Here is a 23516-nt window from a genome sequence, read left to right as displayed (position 1 = left end):
AGAGTCCGATATTATGCACGGCGCCATCCGTGGTGTAGATTTTGATGAAGGTGTTTTCGGATTTGCTCATTCCGAAATAATTGCAAAGGAGGACATGCAACAACTTTTTGAACACGAAGAATTGGGCATCGCTGTCATTCATACATACATATGGTACTCCGATCAATCTATTATTTACTTAGTTGAACAATTTATTTACACATTTCAATGAGTAGTCTAATGTTTATTATGTTTCTATTTAAGGTATATGTATGTAACATTGATGCGGGGAACTGAATTGTGTAACCGATTCAATTTTATTGCTGCTTCCCGTATCAACACAATGTTTATAACGAAAAATCCAACATCCGTAAAGAATGAACTAGTCGATAGATTCATGGCGGCCGGCGATAATACTACACCCAGTTTGTATTTTTTACCGTTTAATTCTGGCAACGGGTTAGATTTTCTTTCTAATAATTTCATTCTAATCTATGTATATCTTTTACGTAGAAAATTTTCATGCATCTAAATTTTTGTTTTATTTTACAGTGGTCACTGGGTGTTGGTTGCTATGGATCTTTCGAGACTAATGGTGTATTATCTTGATTCGTTATCGGGTGATTGGAGTAAATATCCGAGTATGAAGAAGACGGTTGACGCGTAAGTGAAATTCCCCTAAATATTCGTGTGTATTTGTATATTTAATTATGTCTGTCAGATTGATCTCAATATACGTTTTTATTTTGTTAGGGCAATACTAAAATTTAGATCGAAAAAGAATTACCGTAATAGGAAGGACATTACCTGGATCAGAGTTCAGGTATATATTAAGTATCTTATTTTTGCTTATAATAGTGTTTGTTTTTTTGCTTATAATAGTGTTTGTAAGAAATTAACTATATATATATTGTTTGTTTTTCTGTGTAGTGTCCTCAGCAAAACAATTCGGTCGATTGCGGATTTTTTGTATTGAGATTTATGAGAGATATCATTGCGTTGAATCGTATAGACATCCCAAAAATGGTATGGAATAATAACTTAGGATTTATTTTAATATTATCGGATATTTCATCTAATTTGTTACTAAATCATGAATATGTTTTATTCTCTTAATTGTAGTACTTTGAGGAATACGAATCTTACTCAAGAGCTCATTTGGATGAAATGAAGGATGAATTGTGTCAATTCATTGTTGATCAAAGAATCATATAGCTAGGTTGTATATTGTTGTACATATATGTATGGAATGTTGTTGTTGTATGCTGTTGTTGTATATATGTTGTATATTGTTGTTGTACTTTTACTAAATCATGAATATGTTGTTGTATATTGTTGATCAAAGAATCATATATTAATGTTGTATATATGGAGGATTAATGTTGTATATAAATGGATTCATGTTGTATATATCAATGGATTAATGGTGTATAACATTGGATTAAAGGATGAAATCAATATGAATTTTACACTTTTGCAGCATGCGAACAGGTTACCAATTAAATATCCACTGTTTTTCAAACAATTTTTTTTAAAATAACTAACACTTTAGAGGGCGCTTTCTGTAGGAAGCGCCCTCTAAACACTTTACATTGACAACTTTAGAGGGCGCTTTGTCCAGAAAGCGCCCTCTAAACACTTTACATTGACAACTTTAGAGGGCGCTTTTTCCAGAAAGCGCCCTCTAAGGTGTCCCTTTATGGATCACTCCAGAGGGCGCTTTTTTCTGAAAGCGCACTATAATGTGGCCCTTAAAGGGCCACTTTAGACAACACTTTCTCCAGGAAAACAAAGCGCTGTCTTTACCTATGCCAGCGCCACTTTAGAGGGCGCTTAAAAGCGCTGTTATAGGCCAAAATAAGCGCCCTCTTTTCCCTTATTTGGCGTAGTGTGTGACTTCTTACTTGGACCTGTTCGCCAGACAAGCCGGCTACTAAACCCTAGAATGCCTTATTGGTTCCAAGATCAAGTCAAAGCTTCTGGAAGATGCTCCAAAATAAAATGTCATATGAGCTTTCTATGTCTATTAATACTCTATAGATATCCCAGTTACTTATTGTACATTGATGACCATGTGATCGTTGTCATGAGGATGGACTTCAACGACGTCACTATTAGAGAAAATGATGTTGGCCCTAAGCTTTTTCCGCTCAACTTTCGAAAGTCCTGAGGACATTGCATTCGCAGTCTGCAAATGTCTGGCGTATTTCATCTAGAAGGAGCTGAAACATCCTTCGTCGGTGAAAAATCCTTCAATGGTGTTAATCACGAAGTCTGATTTTTTTTGGCCATTTCTAGAAGAAGGAAATGAAAATGGTGGTGATAATGGAAGGTGTGACCTAGGTTAGTTTTACCAGGGCGCTATTATACTTCCTAAAATGGTCGTGAAGCCATGAGGACATGAAAAGTTACTCGATTTGGCGCTCAATGCAACGCCACCTCTACGGTCGCTGCAACAACCAATACTCCCGATCTCGCAAGACAGGATCCACTTCCTCCTCCAATTAAGGACGACCCAATCCTAATAAATCCTCCTCCGACTCCAACATCGTGATATCATCTCCTCCGACGATCAACCCAGGTACATTCCAAGTTCTCCCAACCTTTCAGTCTTCTCAATAACCACTTTTAAGGCCAGACATTGAAGCAGTCTCCATCGTATTCGTTAATTCACGGACGTGAGATGCTTTAAAACCTCCAACAACTATAAGCTAATTTAGACATTCAAGAGGCGAACGGCCTGCTTAACAATGTTTATAACCTAGTGCACCAGTAAAATTCACACTTTTTAGCCGAATGAATACTTCGAATCAAAGAAAAATTGTAGTACACTCCTCCAAGTGACAACTCTGTGTGTGAGGTAGCTTCGTGCGGTGACAAGAGATTTGTATCATAAATGATCCTTATTGAAACCGTTTCTCTGCATGGAGATGTCCCTAGATAATTAGATCGTATTCGGCGTCGGGAACATCAGACTCCAGAACATGATTATGGAGAAATAGGTGGTAGTCACACTCTAGAGGAGGTTCTTCATACCCAACGTTATCCATCATGACACCCTTGAGAGAAGAGATATGATGTCAAAGTGTATGCTTTTCAGTGAAAGAAGAACCTACTCTTGAGACGCATTGTCAACACTATGATTCTGGAATCCCTCGAGAAACCTCTAAAGTTGAGCGACTATGATGTCATGGGAGATCTAGACGAGAATATTGAGCATATAGATGCCATAATGGGCTACTATCACGCCCGAGGGCCATGAAATGAAAGTTATTCTTGCTAACTCTCAAAGGAACCGCCACGACGTGGTTCAAGACTCTCCTGAATGGAAGTATAAACTCCCGGATGGAATTATGTGACTCTTCTACTACCCAATTCACCGCTCGAAAAGGGACAACCCAAAATATTATCAAACTCAGTGGGAGCCAACAAAAGAAGAAGGAGACCCTGTGAGAGTACATTGACTGATTCACCAAAGTGGTGGTACAAGTAAGGGGACGAATGACAAATTAAAGTGTAGAATATTCAAAAAGGGGTTGAGACCGAACTGCATGTTTTGTAAGAATTTAGGTTAAAGGAAACCTGTAACTTAAATGATCTCTTAATTGTCTATTCTTAAACGAACGATGGATAGTATGTTTCACGAGTTTTATCTATTGAACCTTTCACTCTTTGCTATGTAAACGGTTTAAAAAATAATCCTAAACACATTGTTCATATTTGTATATACTTGTGACTCTTATAATATAAATTAAAGTTTTACAATTTTTTTGTTTAGATAACAAATTTTAGTGTCACATTTTTTGTTTATTCTTTTGTCGAAACAATTATATGCAATTATTTTTAATTTGTATATGATATCGGTATAATACTGCATAAAAATTATGTTTTAAATAATTTTGAAAGAAGAAAACTAAATTTATCACTTTAAAAATAAAATAAATTATCAGAAATGAAATCCATTCAAAAATATAAATAAATTGGGAAACCAAACAAATTACATTCACCAGAAAAAAAATAAAATTCAGTCCCACTCTTTAGATGCGGCAGCAGTCATCTTCATGGAAACTTCAGCTCCACCACGCACAACCTTCCGCTCTTTCCGCTGTTCTTGCTTCAGACGCTGCTGTCGTTGCTTCTGTTGTTTCTACTCTTACCCATGAGTAACCAACTCCAACTGCTTTTCTGCAAACGCGCGTTCGCAGCTTTGTGATTCTATTGCTGGCTAAGGTGAAAGTGAAACTAATTATTCTCTTTGTTCTTTACTTGTGAAATATTTTAGGGTTTAGTATTTCCCCCTTAATAACATATATCCTTTCTTCGATTTTGATATATTTGAATGTTCTTTGTAGAATTGATTATGCTTTCTAAAATTGATTTTAATTGAAGTCAAAATTTGTAGTTTTGGAGTCTAAATGTGATTTTATTTGATTTCACTACTTCAAGTTACTTTTAAATAAATTTTATCCAAATATAACTCATTTTACTTTCAACTAACTTTTAACCGGAATCAGTCTTACATAATCAATTCACTCAAAATTAATTATCTTTACCACAGAACCAAACACATGCTAAAGGTTGTGGAGTTTGCTGTAAATATTTTTTCATCTCAGTTTACGTGAAATTGCCCATGTTAATTGATTACAAACTACACTTCATTGTGTGTCAATTACAGTGTAATTTATTTCTTTTTCTAGTTGTAATATGATTCTATTGCAAAATGTAAATCTTTTTATCAATGTTTTAAATCACATATATTGCTGAATAGAAGTTTTTTTTTCTGTACCACCCACACCTTTGAAAAAATATGCGTGTCCGTGTCGGTGAACGTTCAATTTATTCACTTTTTTTAATTATTATCAGTATCGACGTGTCGGTCATGTCCAGTGTTCGTGTCCGTGCTTTATAGGGGTTTTTCAAGTGTTGTGTTCCTGCTATAACCGCTATTGGATAACACTTTGTATTAAATAGCTTATTGTGGAACAACAATGATTTGATAGAATTCTACTATGTTATATTATAGTGCTATAGCCGCTATTTGACAACACTACTTTTTATTGGGTTTGTTTTGTAAAGGATTTTAATTTAATTTTAATCCCACATGTGAACTTACTTTTGATTATATAAAAAATGTTGTTCATAGTTATCTTTTATGTAAGAGGGACTAGACCGAGGAAGTAAGACTTGGTTTTGAAACATGTTGATGAGAGGGTTTAGGGTTTGGGAAGTAAGACTTGGTTTCGGAACATGTTGAGGAGAGGGCGTTGAGAGTCCCATGTTGAGGAGGCAAATGGGAAACCACTTGAGCTAGCTTTTGGGCTTGTGTTAGGCTCAAACCCCTATATTCTAAGAAATTCAATAATCATCGCTTTTGTTTTTCAAGGTGAATAGTTCAGTTTTAAAGCGGCTAAATGATTGTCTTATTTTGTAAAGTCAGATTATTTTATCCTTTATATATGACCTCCTAATCTAATCTAATCTTCTGAACTGATGCAAAAAATTAAGTATCTTTCGTTCTATCTAAGCTTTTAAGCAATACATGTAAGGTTATTTAGATATGAAGATAAGTTAAAGCCAGGAAATTTGGATGGTTGGAAGTTTATTAAAATTGTCTTAAACAAGGTTACTTAGAACTTTAGAACTTGAATGATATATGAAGTCCTAAAATGTCCGTTGTTGTCCCTCTAATACATCTGAAATGAATTCAGATTTTCAATAACTCCTGTAGGATGTGTACATGATACTTGTTTCATTTGTCTCCACTTATATTTTATTCATGAAGCTGCTATATTCATGAAACTTCCATTGAAGTCTATTTTACAAAGGAAGGTGAAGACTAACAAAATTATCTGATGTGCGTTCCTTGCTGACCCTTTTCTCCTATAAAATCTTATTGTTTTGAGTAATATGTATTTTACTTGGTTTGTCAAATTTTTCCAGTTTTCATGTGTGAGCTAATGGTCTTTTATCATTCTCCATTAAATTATATTTTTGAAGTCATAGTTTCAGTATCATTTTATTATTTAATGCAGCCAGAAGTATGAGACCGTAGAGGTGTGTTACACCTAACTCAACAAATGTGCCATTTATAGTTTATTCTCTCCCGGAGGTGTGAGTGAGAATTGGTGAGCAACGCTCTCCTATCATAGTTGTCTATTCTGGAAAACGGTGTGGAGGGGGGACCTTGAAATTGGAATAGTTATGCCCCCACTCAGCTTACATTGCAGCAATTATTTGCATTAGTATTTACACAAGTAGTTATGTGCTAAATTTGTAAGAGATGAATTTCCACTTTCAAGAACCCAAAGAGGCATCCACCCCTCTAATGTTCTGCCAACTTAGCTTTAATCATGTCATTGACTTTATTACAATCATTAAGTGTCTCACTGCATTTACAAAGGTCAGTCACCAATAAACGTTGTATCTCCTAGGTCTACGAATGTAGTTTTTAAGAGGATTGGTTTTGCGATCTAAAAAGGAAGGAATAGCGGCGCTACTTGTTGTCCATTGACCTTCTATTTCTGAATAAACTTTATAAATTCATCTAATCATCTGTCACCAATTTATCATCATTCTGGATTTCTAAATTGCTATAAAAATACTCAGGATTTAAATAGTGACCTGCTGCATGCAATGGATGATGTCTAACCAACTCATTATTGTTGGTGAACTTCCTCATTGCATTCAAAGCTATTGAGTGGTTATTAATGAAGCCTACAAGACTAATACCTCTCCGGCTAAAATTTTTATATGAAGAGGGACTCAGTATTGTTGGTGAACAATGTTTTGGATTCCATGCATTACACATTGTTCTCAGATGGACAATTCACCAAGAAATGTATTAAAATTCTATTTTTTCTTTCTGTCTAACCATCTAACGTCGTTGAACATTCATATTTTGCTCGTTCTTTGTCATAACCCTTCAGCCTCTCCTTTCGTCATAGGTTGAAGCCTTCAGAATAGAACTATAGTTTCCAACAGCCTCGAGCGTCAACTTGAAGCTTTTTGATCTCGCAACACTAAAAAGAGTTCTATTTTTATAAAGTAAATTGAGTGATATATTCTGCAGTTCTTTCTCTTGCTTCTTCATCACAAGCACCAATTATGCTTGTTTGCCTTTTCCCTTTTCTTTAGTTTGTTATACTTCTTTCAAGAACATTACATCCAAATGAGACTTCCCTAAATTGTCATTTTTCCACTTTGAATTTTCTTAATTTCATCTACATGTTCATTATCATCGTCTTCTTGCAGGTAATGTAGTTATTTTTCTACAGGAATCACGTGTCACCTTCTTTCTACTGTTTTTGTCCATGCTAAGTAAATATTCTCACCAGTTGGTTTAAATATTTGAGCACAAGACGACACCGATGCAGAGTTTGATGTGTTCTTACTTTGTGGGATTGCGTATGAAGTTGCCATGGCTGTGTTGCAAAAATAGAGTCGTGGAAAAGAAGAGCAAATGAAAAACATGCGACTCTGCCGTGGCTGGAGGAAAAGCAAAGGAAAAAAACTGAAAGTTATTAACAGAGGAGGAAAATGAAGATCTGTAGACGCAGTCGATCAATTGAAACTATAGGAATTTCTCTAAACTGCTTCTTTCTCTTAATGCATTAACTTCCACATTACAACTTGGCTTACCATAGTAACCTATGTAGCCCGATACCTATTGAAAGTGTGTTGCTGCCAGACATTGAACCATATGGTTACATTGGATTATTGTATTTCTTAGTATTATTTGAAAATATCTAAGTATGAGGGTCGTGTTCAGTGTCAATGTTTTATATATGGTATCCCATTTTGTTTTGTTCTTAACTTGAATATCATTTCATCAATTCAATTTTTATAAAGTGCCTTCTATGATTTCATAGATGCTCATTTCAATTTTACCTACAACAAGCCGTCATTATTTGTAGACTGAGCATGATACTTTTTACAGTGGTAAATGCTTTTTCACCTCATGCATTCATTGCTTTTATTATAGGGTGGCTCCCTAGAACACAATGTATGGCATCCAGCATGTTAGATTTTGGTTTTTTCTGTATGTATTGTTCCTTTAGGATTATTTTGTTGTTGGGTTTGAAAGCAGCACTCATATGAACCCTTGTAAGGAGGCAAGGCATGAATTTCCTCAAGGTAAAAAGCATGAGATACGTTTATAAACGAGAGATGAGAAAGTGACCACTGAAAACTTTTGAAATAGTACTAAAAAAAAAAGTAAAATAAACTTTGGATTTTGTTATATTTTTCATCATCTTTCCATTGCTTTCCATATGAACCAAACTAGATCAGACAAAAGCTTTTCTTAGAGTAAAAGAAGTTTTCTTTTGAGGTTAAAGTGGTTTAGGAATCTTAAAGAGTGTTCCCTACAGTACTAACCTTTCGTTTTCTATTGTTTCAGAAGTAGAATGATTAATCATTAGCCATAATTAAATAAGAGAGCACTCTTTCAATGACCAAAACTAGTCACTGTCATACAAAATGAATTCATAATTATACTCTTTTTTTAGGGACTGCGATTCATTTTGATAAATATACACGGTAATAAATCTCATAAATATTACAATTACGTAAATGTGGCAAAATCTGACTATAGACGATCCAATCTCTTTTTTTTTTTCATTCAACTTTACCTACACTAATACTGACTAATTAACAAGGTTATTAAAAAAAGTCCTCAACATCAATTATATTTTATGTTCCTGTAACTATAATGCCATTATAGATTGAATCAAGTGTCATCATCCACTGAGATAGATTTAACTCTGGTGCTTTCGACTTTTTCATATAATAAACTAAGGACTACATCACCATCACTTGATTGTATATTTTTTTAATAAGATGATTGCATAGTGGCACACCATAAATGTTACCGCAACTATAATTTCAAACCATAGTAGTACTAAATTACCTATGACTACAAAAATCCAAAAGCTTCTTCCTACCTTCAACAATTTCGTCAAAGAAATCATCAAGCTGACAAACAATATTATCAGCACCAGATTTAAGCACACCAAAACACATTCTAACACTCTCTACTTTCTCCCTCAAACTATCTTCCATTTTCCATTGAACAACCAGCGCATTCATCTCCAATTCTCCTCTCAGCTCCTCCACCGCCACCCTCGTCCTTCTAAACTCATACAATAACATCCCCGGCACAACCTCACTCATCTCCGCCGCCACTCTCTGCTGCAATCTCGCAGCAGATATCATTAGCCCCGACCCAAGAGACAACCGACCCTCGAACCCTGTGACTGTGTTCAATGTCTCGGGACAATGGTACACCAAACCGTGTAACAGGATTGTGAGCAGCATTGAACTAATGTTTCTCATTGCATATAAAACTCCCCTGAAGCCGTTGAAACCGTTTAGCTTTGATTCAACCGATACTCTTTCGTCAAAACGTAGAGAAAGTAGTTGGACTCTTGTTTCCATCAATGCACGGTTTTCTTCTTCCATTCCCATAGCTTCTGTTCTACACCCTGATATTCCCCTCAGAGCCTGAAAATTAAAACAGAGTCTTTAAAACATTGAATAGTTTCCAAAAGGGTGCATAGCAAATAAGAAAAACAATGAAACTTTAACATGTGATATGTGATGTGAGTTTTTCAAAATGTTAGATACTCCTACAATTCTAGTTTTATTAAATCCTCTCCAGTTCAGTCTAGTCTAATTCTGATCGTTGCAATGATCAAAAGTCTTAATTGAACAATGATCAGAATCAGGCTAGCCTGATATTAATGGAGGATGTAAATTTGGATTGTTATAGACAAATTTGTATTTTAGTTAATTAACCTGACGGCGGAGTTGTTGAGAGAGATGCGAGTGAGAGTCGAAAATCGAAGTGATATTAATGCCAGTTGAGTAGTAACTCTCAAAGCTAGAAATACCAGACTTGAGAAGGTGACATGTTTCCCAAAGTTTGGAGCTTTCATCCATGTATTCATCAAGCCATTTATCACCAACAGGGAGATGAAGTTTTTGAACCAAAAGTACTAGTTGGGTGTGAAAGGATCTAAGTATAGAGAGTACCCTTTGAAGGAATTGGATTGACATCAAGTTGCTTGAAAGAAAAGCTCTCTCTAAATCATCAATTCCTCTGCTTAAGAATGTGTAGAAACTGTTCACTGAGTTTGTGGAAGAAGGAAAGGGGTTCATTTTGTGTGTGGGAAGGGAAGGGAAAAGGAAAGGAGGGAGATATTTAAATAGGTGAGAGAGAATGGAATATGATTTTATTTATTTGTTTATTTTATTTTATTTTAGAGAGGAAATAGAAAGAGAAGGAAGAAAGTGGAAAAAGAATATTGGAAGAGAGGGAATATGTTAGAAATTCTCACAAGTTTCTATGGTTGAAAAAGATTGTTGAGAGAAATGATGGGTGTTTCCTATATAGAGGAAAGGATGATTAGTAATATGCCATTTTCATTGTTTTTATTGGCATCAAATAAGAGAGGAACGAAATTAAAATATAGAGAATATAAATTTTGAAAAGTGAAAAAAAAGTAAATATTGAAGACAATTTTTTTTGGTAAAAGAAATATTGAAAACAAAGTTTTTTGTTTTTTAAAGTAAATATTAGTAATTAATGTAGGAGATGTTTGTTTCAAGGTTTTAAAAAATATTTCTGAAAATATTATTATGAAAATGCAACATTCTCATGTTTGATTCAATTTTTAAAAAATTATTCTAAAATATATTTTATTTTCAGAAATTTTATTTATATATGATTCTTTTATTTTTATTCCAAAATTTAAAGGGTGAAAATCCATGGGTATAAAGTTTAACTAACTACAACTCTTCGCTATTCACATTTATTTATTTATTTTATTTTTTATAATTTTTAAATTAAATAAATATTATAAACATTTCTAAGAAATTTAGTTTTTATCAAACACTTGGATATGAATATTATTTCAAGTAATAATAATGATGTGAATAAGATTTCAAAGAATATTATTTCTAAATTTGAAACTAACACACCCTCGTACTCACTTTAATGACTTAAAATATTTGTTTATTCTTAATTGTTTTTCTTTTTTTCCCTATTATATGAATGCATGTTCTAATTAGGTTGATTCAAATAACTTCTGAATTCAACCAAATTAAATTGAAATTAAATTATAGGTTAAATAGTTTTTTTTATCCCTTTAAGTTGAGTGTTTTCATTTTTTGAAAATAATTTTTGAATGTTAAAATCTTTTTGATTTTAGTAACTAAAATCCGTAGAAATTTTGTGGATTTTAACTTTAAAGACTAAAGTCAAATTAAATTCAAAGATTTTATAAAGCAAAGAATACATGGATGAAAAACAAAAAGACTTGAACTTACCGTGTATAGCCTGAAAATTATTTTGATCAATCGATGTGTAAAATCGGAAGAAGTTTGTGACAAAGTAGGAATGGTTTGGGTGGAATCCAGGTAGTAGTCAGAGCTAGAACACGGACTCGCTTAAGGGATACTCGAGATATAACTTGGCTTAAAGAAGTCATCGTATTGTCGGGTTAAGGGTCCTGGTGGACCGAGGTGGAAAGCCTTGTGTCGTCGAGTATGGAACTCGGATAAGTCGAGATAATAGTCGGACGGAGGGCCACTATTTGGAAACAGTCTCATAAAATGAAAGTTCATAACGACAACATAATGAAGCATGTGTTACAAGCCATTAAGAAGTGAAATTAAATGATAAAGGGATGACGATTTTCTAGGCTTTGAATGCAGGAAGGAAGAGGAAATGGTTCTTCATGATTGTTAGGGGGGACATCAAGAAATAAGGAAAGGGAGACAATAACTACCTGAGAAAAACATTTACAGACACTTAACCAATCATTTGAGGCTCTCCTTGACTAGTATCGTGGAAGTCAACCTTTTAGTGTTTTTAGGAAGAACATTTGGCGCCCACCATGGTGCTTTAGTAAAATTTTCCCAGGCCATACAGAAAATCATCATCAAAGTCGCTAATAACACAGTTGTGCGATGTTCAAATCATCTCCCATCCGAAATGATCCACCTCCGCCACCAGATTTAACCCAATTGTTCATATTGGTGGAGGCTCTCCGTCAACAAAATGAAACATTCTAAGATAATGTCCACATTTTACAAACACAGAGTCAACAAGATGGGGATGTAGAGAGGAGCTTATGGATTCCTAACCATTGTCCGAGGCGATCTGGGATGATTAAGTTCTAGATAACTTCAAACCACCATCGTTGATATCTTTTGATGGTAAAACCGACCCACTGAAGCACATTATTGTCATGAATAATCATATGGAAATAGTAGGGGATTTTGAGTCCCTTAAGTGTAAACTCATGGAAGGTATCTTTAAGGAAAAGGCTATGCAATGGTATATGAGCTAACCCAGATTCTCGGTCGTTAGCTACCAGGACCTAACTAAAAAGATGGGGCAACACTTTTCAGCAAGCAAACACAAAAAAGTGTCGACTACCAGTTTATTCAACGCCCGACAAGGGTACTCAGAGTCTCTCAGAGAGTATCTGGTGAGGTTCAATGAAGAAACCATTAAGATGTCTCATCCGAACCAGGTGATGTTCGTGGGGGCATTTCAATATGGCCTTAAAGCTAGGTACTTCAACGAATCCCTAGCACAAAAGTTGGCATCCAGCATGGATGAGGTTATTACCAGAGCAAAATTCTATATCAAATGAGAGAAGAGCAACATGGAAAAGAGATCTCGAGACGCCAAGGAAAAAATGTGAGCTAAAGAAAAGAGAGTCAGGCATAGGAAGGAGCACCCTAAGCCCAGACCTAGAGACCGAACAATGATAAGACCATCCCGACGACCCTTTTACAAAGATGCAGAGTATACGCCAATGAATTCCAGACGTGAAGATATTTTTAGATAAGTCTATCATCTCAAATTACTCTGCATCCCGAGGTGGAGACACAAGACTTGAGCCTTTTCCCTGTCAAAAGCATCATCGCCTGTATCAAGAACGTCGATTTGAGATTTCTGCAAGGCTTTCTACAATTGGTCATTTGATTCTCAAGTTGATTTCACCTCCTCAGATTTCTTGGTGACAGTGGACTGCAATTCTTGACTCTTAGCCTCATACTTTTCCCTTTTTGTCTTCTCCTCCTACAATTGTTTCTCGAGGTTGGATATTTTATCCGCCTGCATCTTCTATTGTTCCTTCAGCTGATTGATCTCTTGGTTGAGTTTGACTTCATTCTTATCATAATCGTCCCCGAATTCAAACAGGCCTCAGGTCAGGACAACGCCTTTCATCAGATAGGAGCTGATGTTTTGGGTTAGTTTTTGCTTACCTATCTTCACCTTGTTCACATCTTCTGTGGCATTCAGGTGGTCGTATAGGAATTTCAATCTGTCAAATTTGTTACCCAGGAATTTAAACTCATTGGATGGTTTGGTTTGGTCGCTTCCACCGGCCTATTGCATCAAAGAGGAAATTTTCCCAATCGGCTTTGCAAATCTCGTCACCCATCAAAGTTTTCATCTTCTTTGGGGAGTCCAGACGAGAGTCCTCCGGTGGCTGGATGGTTGAGACTTAGGGCTTAGAAACGTTTGGAGATGTTTTACTTGTTGCTACCTTTCTCTTCTTTAATTCTAGGGTTTCTAAACCCAACAAGTCTGACTTAGCCACAGATCGGTTAACTCCTCTTCTCGCCGCCCGGGCTCCCAACATAAGCTTTTTCTTCTCTTTCACAGACAAGTCGGACATTTTTTCTGCAAAAAGGACAGGAAAACAGTTAGGAAAATAAAGTGTAATGCAATGAATAATGAAAAAAGCAAATAGATGAGTATTACCTAAAAAGGAAGCACTTGTTCCTCGGGTAAAATCAATAGATCTCGAACCTTCATCACACGAAAGGAATCTAATTTGGCCAAAGACTAGATTTCTAGGGCGTTTAGCTTATCAAAATCAAACCCAGATACCGAAAGTGGGTTTCCAGTCTAGTAGATAGGAAAGCGATGGGATACGTCTAATACATACAATACCTAAGGACATCTCGGTTCACATCTAACTTAGAGAAACCGGTCTTTAAAGCCTTTATAGTTGGTATTGTAAACTTGAAGAAAAATGTTGCCGAGAAGGTCACTAATTGTGATCCAGCCACCCTTCTCAACACCCTTGATTTCAAAAAAGGAGAAAAACAAGCCTGTGGTGAACTCTATGTTTATGGCCTCACAAACTATTTCGAAAGCCTTGATAAACCCCCAGCTACTGGGGCAGAGTTGGGAAGGGGCAGTGTTTAGGGTTCTTAAGAGGTCGGATTCGAAATTGATAAAGGGTAAATGAATTTTAAAATCCTCTAATACACCATCATATAAGTGGAAATACTCATCTTTGACTCCTCTAGGACGGACTATACAAACATGTTCCCCTTGTATGCATGGCTCCAATAAAACATCATACTCATTTCGGGTAGAGAAGATATTCTTCAAAGATTGGAGTTTAGCAATCTCTCCTTCATTAATGGAGCTATAATCATAGCTCATCACCTCTTGATCACAGGAGTCGACAATCTCCATCAACACTTCTATTGACGAACTTGATGAGGAATATTAATAATCAGTATCGCTAAAAGAGGCGTAAATATCACCGTAAACTTCCTTTATAATACGATCGAAGTCGGCTTGGCTTAGGGCATCCTTACATTCTCTCATACTTAAGTCCCATATATTTTTCCTTTCTTGGATACTTAGGGTTTTTAACGCATTTCCGTCATCGTTACGTTCATGTACATTATCAATTTTTTAAAAGAAAGAAAAACGGATAAGGAGATAAAAGAAAATATGTACATCCCAGAAATTATTTTGACTAGTTGATGTGTAAAATCAGAAGAAGTCTGTGATGAAGTAGGGATGGTTCGGGTGGTAGTCGGGTAGTAGCCAGAGCTAGAACATGAACTCGTCTAAGGGATACCCCAGATATAACCCGACCTAACTTGTATTGTCGGGTTGAGGATCCTGATGGCCCGAGGTGGATAGCCTCGTGTCGTCGAATATGGAACCCGGATAAGTCGAGATAATAGTCGGACGGAGGGCCACCATCTGGAAATGGTCTCGAAAAATGAAAGGTCATAACTGCCCCATAATGAAACAGGCGTTACAAACCATTAAAAAGTGAAATTAAATGATAAAGCGACAACGGTTTTCTAGTCTTTTAATGCAAGAAGGAAGAAGAAAGGGTTCTTCATGATTGTTGGGTGAGGAAACAACCTATATAAGGGATATCAAAAAATGAGGAAAGTTAGACAATAACTACGTAAGAAATACATTTACAGATATTTAACCAATCATTTGAGGTTTTCCCTTACTAATATCTGAGAAGTCATTCTTTAGTGTTTTTTGCAAGAACATACCAAAATCAAAATACTATTTCAGTATAGATTATATTAAGTAATGATATATAAAATATTTTAAAACCAAATTAAATAATAAATAAATCGAAAAAAATTAAAAGCAAATCGAACCAAAATTGAAAATAAAAAATATCAAAAACAAATTAAAGTTTTTTATTAAAAAATTAGTAAATATAATAATTCAATTGTTTAAGATTTGAGAAACAATATTTTTAATAGTTTAGTATGATTAAGAATTCCAAACCATTATAATATACTAATAATCTTGATCCGGTTTGATTTTAGATAAATTAAATCATTTCGGTTCGATTTAAATGAATATTTACTATTGTCCTAATGGTACTCAATCTCTTCAAAATAATAAATTAGTAAGGGTTAGAACCATAGATGGAGACGGTGTGGTCACAAACAACTCAAGTGATTCCATAAAATAACTTTAAGTGATTCTATTATGTGATTTTGGGACTTAGAAAAGCAAAGATGCTTCCACCTTTATATTATAGTCAATGCATTTGAATATATATTTATTACAAAATATATAAGTATAAAATCCAAACTAGAAGTGACATATAGTATCAATGAATGTGACGTGATAAACAGATAAAAATATTCGTTAACTGATTGAGTATGCCTTACTACCCCATCCGAGAAACCTATGTAGGAGAAGAAAATTATATTTTATCTTGGGTCCCATAATAATAATGTGTATCAAATGTGTTTTAATTGATCCATTTTTTTTAGTCACTAATTAATGGCCATAGAATCTTTTAGTATGGACTTATGACCCTATTCAAGTAATTTCCTAATTCACAGCCTTACTAATTAGTACCCCATCCTTGGTACCAATCATCTCAAGGCCAAGAAATAACCTAAATGGACCAACTCTTTATTTGGATACTTTCATCTAGAAACTTTTTGATTCAAGTAGTACTCGTTAGCATCTAATCGAGTTTCTATTGTTGGGCACCTTCTACTTTTAATTACTCTTCTTTTGAGCAGATCACATGTCTAAAGGAAGAAAAGTCCAATCATAATGAAATCGAGCTCAAGAATGTGTGTACTAAGATGTTAAAGATTTAGTGTATACACAACCATGCAATCCGCACTCAATTCTTGCCTCTAGACAATCACTCATCATCAGATGTAATCGAACGACCGTCCACGCAAGGAGTCGGATCAAACGAGGATGGTTTTAACTGTCTACACTATATAAAGTCTAACACGCTTCGTTTCAGATATTTTCTCATTCACACTTTTTAACTACATTCTCATTCATTCACTAACTTGGACGTTAGAGTGATAATCTTACAGGTCCACACCCACTCCTTTGTATCAGAAGCTCGCTGCACCGCATCAAAACATTGTTTCATTCAATCTCCAGCTATTTCTAAATCCAATACGAAATAATGGCGCCATATGTGGGAATCAATGTCAGATTCTCATGCATTTGCAAGATCTGATTCTTATGATTTCAAAGTCACGAATTGTGACTGTGATTTCGCTCGAAAGAAGAAGATGATGTCTAAACCAATTGTTGAAGTCACCACAGATCTATAAACTCCAAGATCATCCCCTTACCTTGTCGTTTCTTCGATTGATAATGAATAATTTAATAAGGAAAAAGAGAATGAAAAACATCCAACGCAAAACTCTTCAGGACCATCGATGGTTACTACGAGGTAGAAAGAAGACATATATATCTTAGGGTTTCGAGACCATAAGAAAGTGGATGGATTTTCTAATGCGACGCTTCCACTATTCATAGTTGATACCGTAGAAAATCACTGAGTGCCAGGGATCCTTATCGACAATGACAGTTCTTGTGACATTATGTACATTAGCATCTTCAGGATGTTAGGATTATACGAGAGGTACCTCACATTGTATGAAGGTGTGAATCTCTTAATATTTAATGACTCATATAATCTCCCGTGGGAGGCTGTAGAATTACCAGTTTCTATCATATAAGGAAAGAACAAGAGGACAGTAAACACATGTTTCTTGGTAATTTATTTCAAAATCATATACAATGTCGTCCTAGAGAGATTGTTCCTCACAACACTGGATTTAATGGCTTCTATAGTCCATATGAAGGTGAAGTATCACAATGATTTTGACAAACCGGTTGTAATTTTGAATGATAGACGCAAAGCTCTCCTAATACATGAAACCATACTAAAGAACCCATTGGCGACGATTGTCGACCCTGACAAGAAAAGAAAGAAGGCTTGTGAGACTACCGTGTTGAACTTGGGACTTCACACACAAGAGGGGAGGTGAATTGTGTGGATTGGAAAAACTTTGGGAGATAAAATTAGAGTTTAAAAATATTTAAAAACATAACAGCGAAAAAATAAAATGCAGAAAATAACTTGCAAAAATAAAAAGGAGTTAAGGGAAAAGAGGGACACTAAGAATTACAAAGGTTTGGTAAAAAAAAGTATCTACTTCTCTCCCCAATAATTGATATTGAGAGTTTTCGATAATACTTTGAGAGATTTTAGAAGGAAATACTAACGAACACCCTTATACAAAGGAAATGGTGATTGATCTTCAATCACAACATACAAGACGGTGGATTTGTGCTTTTGCGTCTGTTCTTTACAATAAGCTTGAGAGTGAAGGGACCAATCTTCCTTCTCAAACGATGGATTGAAGTGGTTAGTCTTATCCCCATAGACACTGACCTTGGAGCGGTTAGTCTTCAAGTTCCAAAACCTTTGAGCTTAATACCTTGGTTTTACACGATCTAACCAAACACATGTGAATCTTTTAAGTACTGGGATGAGCTTAAACCTTTCTTAGTTTTAATATCGAGATGACGAAGAACCTCAAAGATTTTATCACAGGCTGATCTCCAACCTAAACTAGGACTGAAATACCCAATCTTAAACAAAAGCTTTTTACGGGGTTACCTTTAACCCATACAAATCCCTAATTTGAGAGATAGATCTCCCTATCCTGATTGGACCTTAAACTTTCCGAATTACTTTCCAGGTTATGGATATTAGGCCTGCCTACAACTGTCTTTTAGGTAGACGATGAATCCATGTTGTTGGAGCTCTAACCTCGACACTCCATCAGAAGCTGAAGTTTGTCACTTATGGTAAGTTGGTTTCAATATCCGGAGAAGAAGATATTTTGGTCATCCATCTGCCTTCACTCAGATACATTGAAGTAGATAAAGAAATCATGGAAACTTATCTCCAGGCCCTTGAAGTGGTGAACATGGTACAAACAAAGCCAAAGCCCATGGAAGAACCCAAGATGACCATGTCCTCATGGAAGAATGTTAAAGCAGTAATTGAAGCTGGTTGTCCTAGAAGCTGGGGCACAATGATTGAATTACCAGAGAAGAAGGATAAATATGGATTAGGATATCTACCTTCTTTTGAACAGTTCATAGATCAGAAGATAAAAGGAAGGTTCCTAGTATGCAATAAGTGTTCTCTAAAGTAGGTTTATAAAGTGATGATCAAGTGAACATTGTTGAAGATGAAGATGAGGAATTATCCTAGATAGTATTTTGTGGACCTTCGTATGCTGCTCTTACAAACTGGAAGGCAACAGATGTTCCGAAGATAGTTTCTTATTCAAAGTAATTTTTTGTTTTCAAAAAATCATATGCCTTACCCAAGGCATACAGATAGCTTTGTAGGGCCCATTTTGTGTTAATACTTGACTTATTATCAATACAAGTACATTTTGAGATCTTTGTCTTTCACCTTTTTTAATTTTACAAATAGTAAACAACAAATTAAACATGGCAATTTTTTTCCACATCACTTTCATTCTTCAGATTATTTCCTCTAAAAAAGGAAAATGATTTCCATGCAGATCATTAATAACTGAATCTTTTGAACACGATAATGCTATAATTCTCTATGAATTTGACCTCCCGATTAACCAAGCTGAAAAGATGATTCAACCTCATCAGGAACCAGTAGATGTGATCAATTTGGGGACTGAGAAGGATTGAAAGGAAGTCAAGGTCGGAGCTTCCTTAGAGCAAAGTGTAAAAAAGGAGTTGGTCAAACTGCTAAAATAATATGTGGATGTGTTTGGTTGGTCATATCAATATATGTCAGGACTCGACAGTTGTGCACAAGCTACCATTAAAGCCAGAATGCCCGCCCATCAAGTAGAAGTCGAGAAGAACTTGACCAGACTTGGCTGCCAAGATCATAGAGGAGGTCAAGAAGCAGTTAAATGCAGGTTTCATGGCTATTACAACATACCTTCAATGGATTCCTAATATTGTGTCTGTTTCAAAGAAAGATGGAAAAGTACGAATGTGTGTAGACCACAGAGATCTAAATAGAGCTAGTTCGAAGGACGGTTTTATTTTACCTCACATCGATGTATTGGTAGATAACACAACTTAGTTCTATGTATTCTCCTTCATGGATGAATTCTCTTTCATTACACCATGGGAAACTTTTTGTTACAAGATGATGCTTTTCAACCTGAAAAATGCTGGGGCAACCTATCAAAGAGTCATGATAACTCTCTTTCATGATATGATGCATAAGGAGATTAAATTCTACATGGATGACATGATTACCAAGTCTAAGACTGAAGAAGGGCATGTTATTCATCTGAAGAAGTTGTTTTCTAGATTGAGGAAATACAGACTACGCCTGAATCCTGCTAAGTGCACTTTCAGCATTAGATCTGGAAAACTTCTAGGGTTCACTATGATCCAGAAAGACATAGAAGTTGATCGAGACAAAGTCAAATCTATTCAAGAGATGCCAGAACCTCGTACCAAAAAAAGTACGTGGTTTCTTGGGCATGCTGAACTATATTTCCAAATTCATCTCGCATCTGACAGCCACTTGTGAGTTGTTAAGAAAATATCATGCTGTCAAATGGAACGATGACTTCCAAAGAGCATTTGATAAAGTCAAACAATATCTACAAGAACCACCAATCTTGGTGCCACCAGTGCCAGGAAGGCATCTCATTATGTATTTGATGATACTCGATGAATCCATGGGATGTATACTGGGACAACATGATGAGACAGGTAGAAAAGGACATTATATCTACTACCTGAGCAAAAAGTTCACAGAATGTAAATTCGAGTACTCAGTGCTAGAAAAAACTTGTCGTGCATTAGCATGAGCCGCTTATCGCCTAAGACAGTACATGATTTTCCATACAACAATGTTGATATCTAAGATGGATCCCATCAAATACATATTTGAGAAACTTGCATTAATTGGAAGAATCACTCACTAGCAGATGTTGTTGTCTAAATATGACATTCAATATGTGACCCAGAAGGCCATTAAGGGTAATGTGTTGTCAGAATACCTTGCACACAAGCCAGTGGAAGACTATCAATCAATGATGCTCGATTTTCCAGATGAAAACATCATGTACATAAGAGACTATGAGATTCCAGACCCAGAAGAAGGACCTGAACCAGGATCGTGATGGACACTTGTGTTCGATGGTACCTCAAATGCATTGGGTAATGGAATTGGAGTTGTCATAACTTCTCCAAAAAGTCATCATATTCCCTTCAAAATAAGGTTTTATTTCAAATTCACCAACAACATGGCATAGTATGAAGCATGTATCTTGGAAATTGAAGAAGTTATTGATCTACGAATCAAGATTCTTGAAGTGTATGGAGACTCGACACATGTCATCTATCAAATTAAAGGAGATTGGGAAATTCGCCATTCTAATTTGATTCCGTACTGAGTGCATGTCTTGAAGCTAATCCCCTAATTTGATGAGATTACTCTCTATCACTTTCCTAGGGAGGAGAATCAGCTAGCCGATGCATTGGCTACTTTGTCATCCATGTTTAAGGTCAAGTGAGCTAATGAAGCACCTGATATTACAATTCAACATCTAGACTAACCAACATATTGCTTACCAATTGAAGAAGAACTCGATGGAAAGCCATGGTTTTATGACATCAAGCAATATTGAGAAGCCCGAGTATCCAGACGACGTCTCCATCACAAATAAGAAGACCTTGAGGAAGTTATTAACCAATTTATTTCTAAGTGGTGGTGTGCTATATAAAAGAAATTTTGACATGGTTTTGCTCAGATGTGTGGATAGACATGAAGCAGACCTACTCATCAAAGAAATCCATGAAGGTTCTTTAAGTATTCATGCAAATGGACATGCAATGGCGAAGAAAATCCTTAGAGTTGGTTACTACTAGTTGACGATGGAAACAAACTGTTATTGTCATACCCCAATTTTGCCTGGGTATTTTAAATTCATCTGATACAAGTCCATTTGTCAAGTTTTATAGTTTTAGCCATATGCATTTTTATCATCAAATAAAGTCACCATAATCATGCATATATGCATTATAGTAAAAAAGTCAACATAAAGTCAAGATTTCACATGTTGAAGAAATTGACTAAAATTGCATTTTTTTCATTATTCACTTTGAAAAATAAATTTATAATCATTTGATTTATCATCAAAATATTCAGTTAAATTTTATTAGTCATTTTCATGCATCATAAAACAAAAATCAATGTTTCTAGATGATCCAAAATATCTCTCATATATTACATCATTATTCCATGCATATATTACATCATTATTCCATGCATATATACATTATTATTCACTATTTAATTAATAAGTTTCTAGAAGACACTCATACTCTTTACATAATTCCTAAACTATCCTTTCTAGAGCCTATAAATAAAAACTCCATTTCATTCACAAATGACACCAAGAATCATTCACAAAAATCAAGCCAAAACTCTCTTCATTTTTCTTCAAGTCATTTCTTTCTTTCTTTATTGAATACATTTTAGGTAGTCTCTTATGCTTGTCACTTATTTAATTTTATTGTATTTTTATTCTTGCTTCAATTATTTAGTACCTTAATCATCACCGTTTTGTATGGAAACTCAATTGATTTTAAATCAAGAGTTGAAAAATGTTCTTGAACCTCCCTGATCAAAAGTGATTAAATGTGAATTAATTTTTATTTATTTAATTTTCTTTGCATTATTATTCTTGCTGCACTTAATTAGTATCTTAATCATCACCATTTTGCATAAAAACTTCATTGACTAAAATCAAGAGTTTAAAGTGTTCTTGAACCTCCATGAACAAAAATAATTGAATGTGATTTATTTTTTAATTTTTTTTCATTGCTTATTTTTTAATTTTGAGCATTCCATATTTTGGTGAGATCGAGTAGATGAATTTTCATTATTCATTTGCTTAATTTCCTGAAAATTTGAACAAGATATGACCAAAATAGAGATGGATACTATTGTTGTTCTTGAATAAGCCCAGATTTAATCTAGACCATACATCCTGCTTTTTTCCTTTCATCTTACGCTGACATGTGACGTTGAGAGTTTGGACAAATTATAGTTTTTTCCACCCTCTAGTTTGCCTTTTATTTTATTTCTTTTATATAGTTAAATTGGGTTGGGCCTTAGGCCACTTTCTTTTCTCCTCTTTTATTTACTAAACTCATATCCCCCATCTACTTCATCATATCTCTCACTTTATTATTTTATTATTATTTATTTATTAATTAATTAATTATTAAATAATAAATAATCAATTTAATCAAATATTAGTTAATTAATTCTTTATTTAAATACCATTTGCTCAATCATATCTCCCATGCTTCATGCACTTCCACATATCATTTTTGTCTCACTTAAAATTATACTTCTATTATTATTATTTGTTAATTTGTTTAATTAAATAATTAAATTGAATGAATGTTTATAATAGTGAAAAATATATTTTTTAATTTAAAAACCCTTGGTCCAACGCCAAGTGAATTTTCAAAATCCATTGATTTTATTTATTTTATTATTATTGGTTTTTCTTTCTTTCTTTCTTTAATTGTTATAATTAATTAAATAAATAGATGATAATATTAATAAATATAGATAAATAGTTAAGGGAGTATTTTCAAACATACAAAATCTTTTGTCCAATGCCAAGTGAATTTTTCCAAACTCTTTTGCCTCGATTAATTTTGTATCAATGTGAAACAAATCTTCTCCCGAATAAAACATAACATTAAAAAAAAATTCTTAAAGAAATACACAAGAAATGGATCCTTGGAGTCTCGCATTCCTTGAATCTTCGAATGAACAATCTCGAGGCACACGTCTTGGGTTGACTTTTCAGTCACTCTTTACGTTTATGAAAACACTTAACATAAAAGCTTGGAC

At 34.8% G+C, this 23516-nt stretch overlaps 1 protein-coding gene and 2 long non-coding RNA genes across 3 annotated transcripts; 2 read left to right on the top strand and 1 right to left on the bottom strand.

Moving 5' to 3' along the window:
• The first annotated feature begins 586 nt into the window (after nucleotides 1–586).
• On the top strand, nucleotides 587–1005 carry LOC127121302 (uncharacterized). Its single transcript, XR_007803387.1, has 3 exons — nucleotides 587–642; nucleotides 733–802; nucleotides 910–1005. It is a non-coding gene; the product is annotated as an uncharacterized LOC127121302 (long non-coding RNA).
• A 2888-nt stretch (nucleotides 1006–3893) lies between these two features.
• LOC127118843 (uncharacterized) lies at nucleotides 3894–7865 on the top strand. The gene is made up of 2 exons (XR_007802386.1): nucleotides 3894–4209; nucleotides 7231–7865. It is a non-coding gene; the product is annotated as an uncharacterized LOC127118843 (long non-coding RNA).
• An 865-nt stretch (nucleotides 7866–8730) lies between these two features.
• On the bottom strand, nucleotides 8731–10264 carry LOC127118842 (uncharacterized). Its single transcript, XM_051049088.1, has 2 exons — nucleotides 9775–10264; nucleotides 8731–9480 (listed from the first exon to the last, which is right to left on the bottom strand). The coding sequence occupies exons 1-2, from the start codon at nucleotides 10135–10137 to the stop codon at nucleotides 8884–8886; spliced, it is 960 nt and encodes a 319-aa protein (XP_050905045.1). The 5' UTR covers nucleotides 10138–10264; the 3' UTR covers nucleotides 8731–8883.
• Between the last annotated feature and the right edge of the window lie 13252 nt (nucleotides 10265–23516).

The sequence above is a fragment of the Lathyrus oleraceus genome, chromosome 2, assembly GCF_024323335.1.
Source record: "Lathyrus oleraceus cultivar Zhongwan6 chromosome 2, CAAS_Psat_ZW6_1.0, whole genome shotgun sequence".
In the NCBI taxonomy this organism is placed as follows: Eukaryota; Viridiplantae; Streptophyta; class Magnoliopsida; order Fabales; family Fabaceae; genus Lathyrus; species Lathyrus oleraceus.
The sequence above is the reverse complement of the archived record's forward strand: the minus strand, read 5'-3'. Positions and strand labels throughout refer to the sequence as shown.

Coding starts and splice junctions, on each gene's coding strand:
- LOC127118842 (XM_051049088.1), bottom strand. CDS start 10,137: ATGAACCCCTTTCCTTCTTCCACAAACTCAGTGAACAGTTTCTACACA. Junction 9,481..9,774: donor CTCAACAACTCCGCCGTCAG/GTTAATTAACTA, acceptor TTTAATTTTCAG/GCTCTGAGGGGAATATCAGG.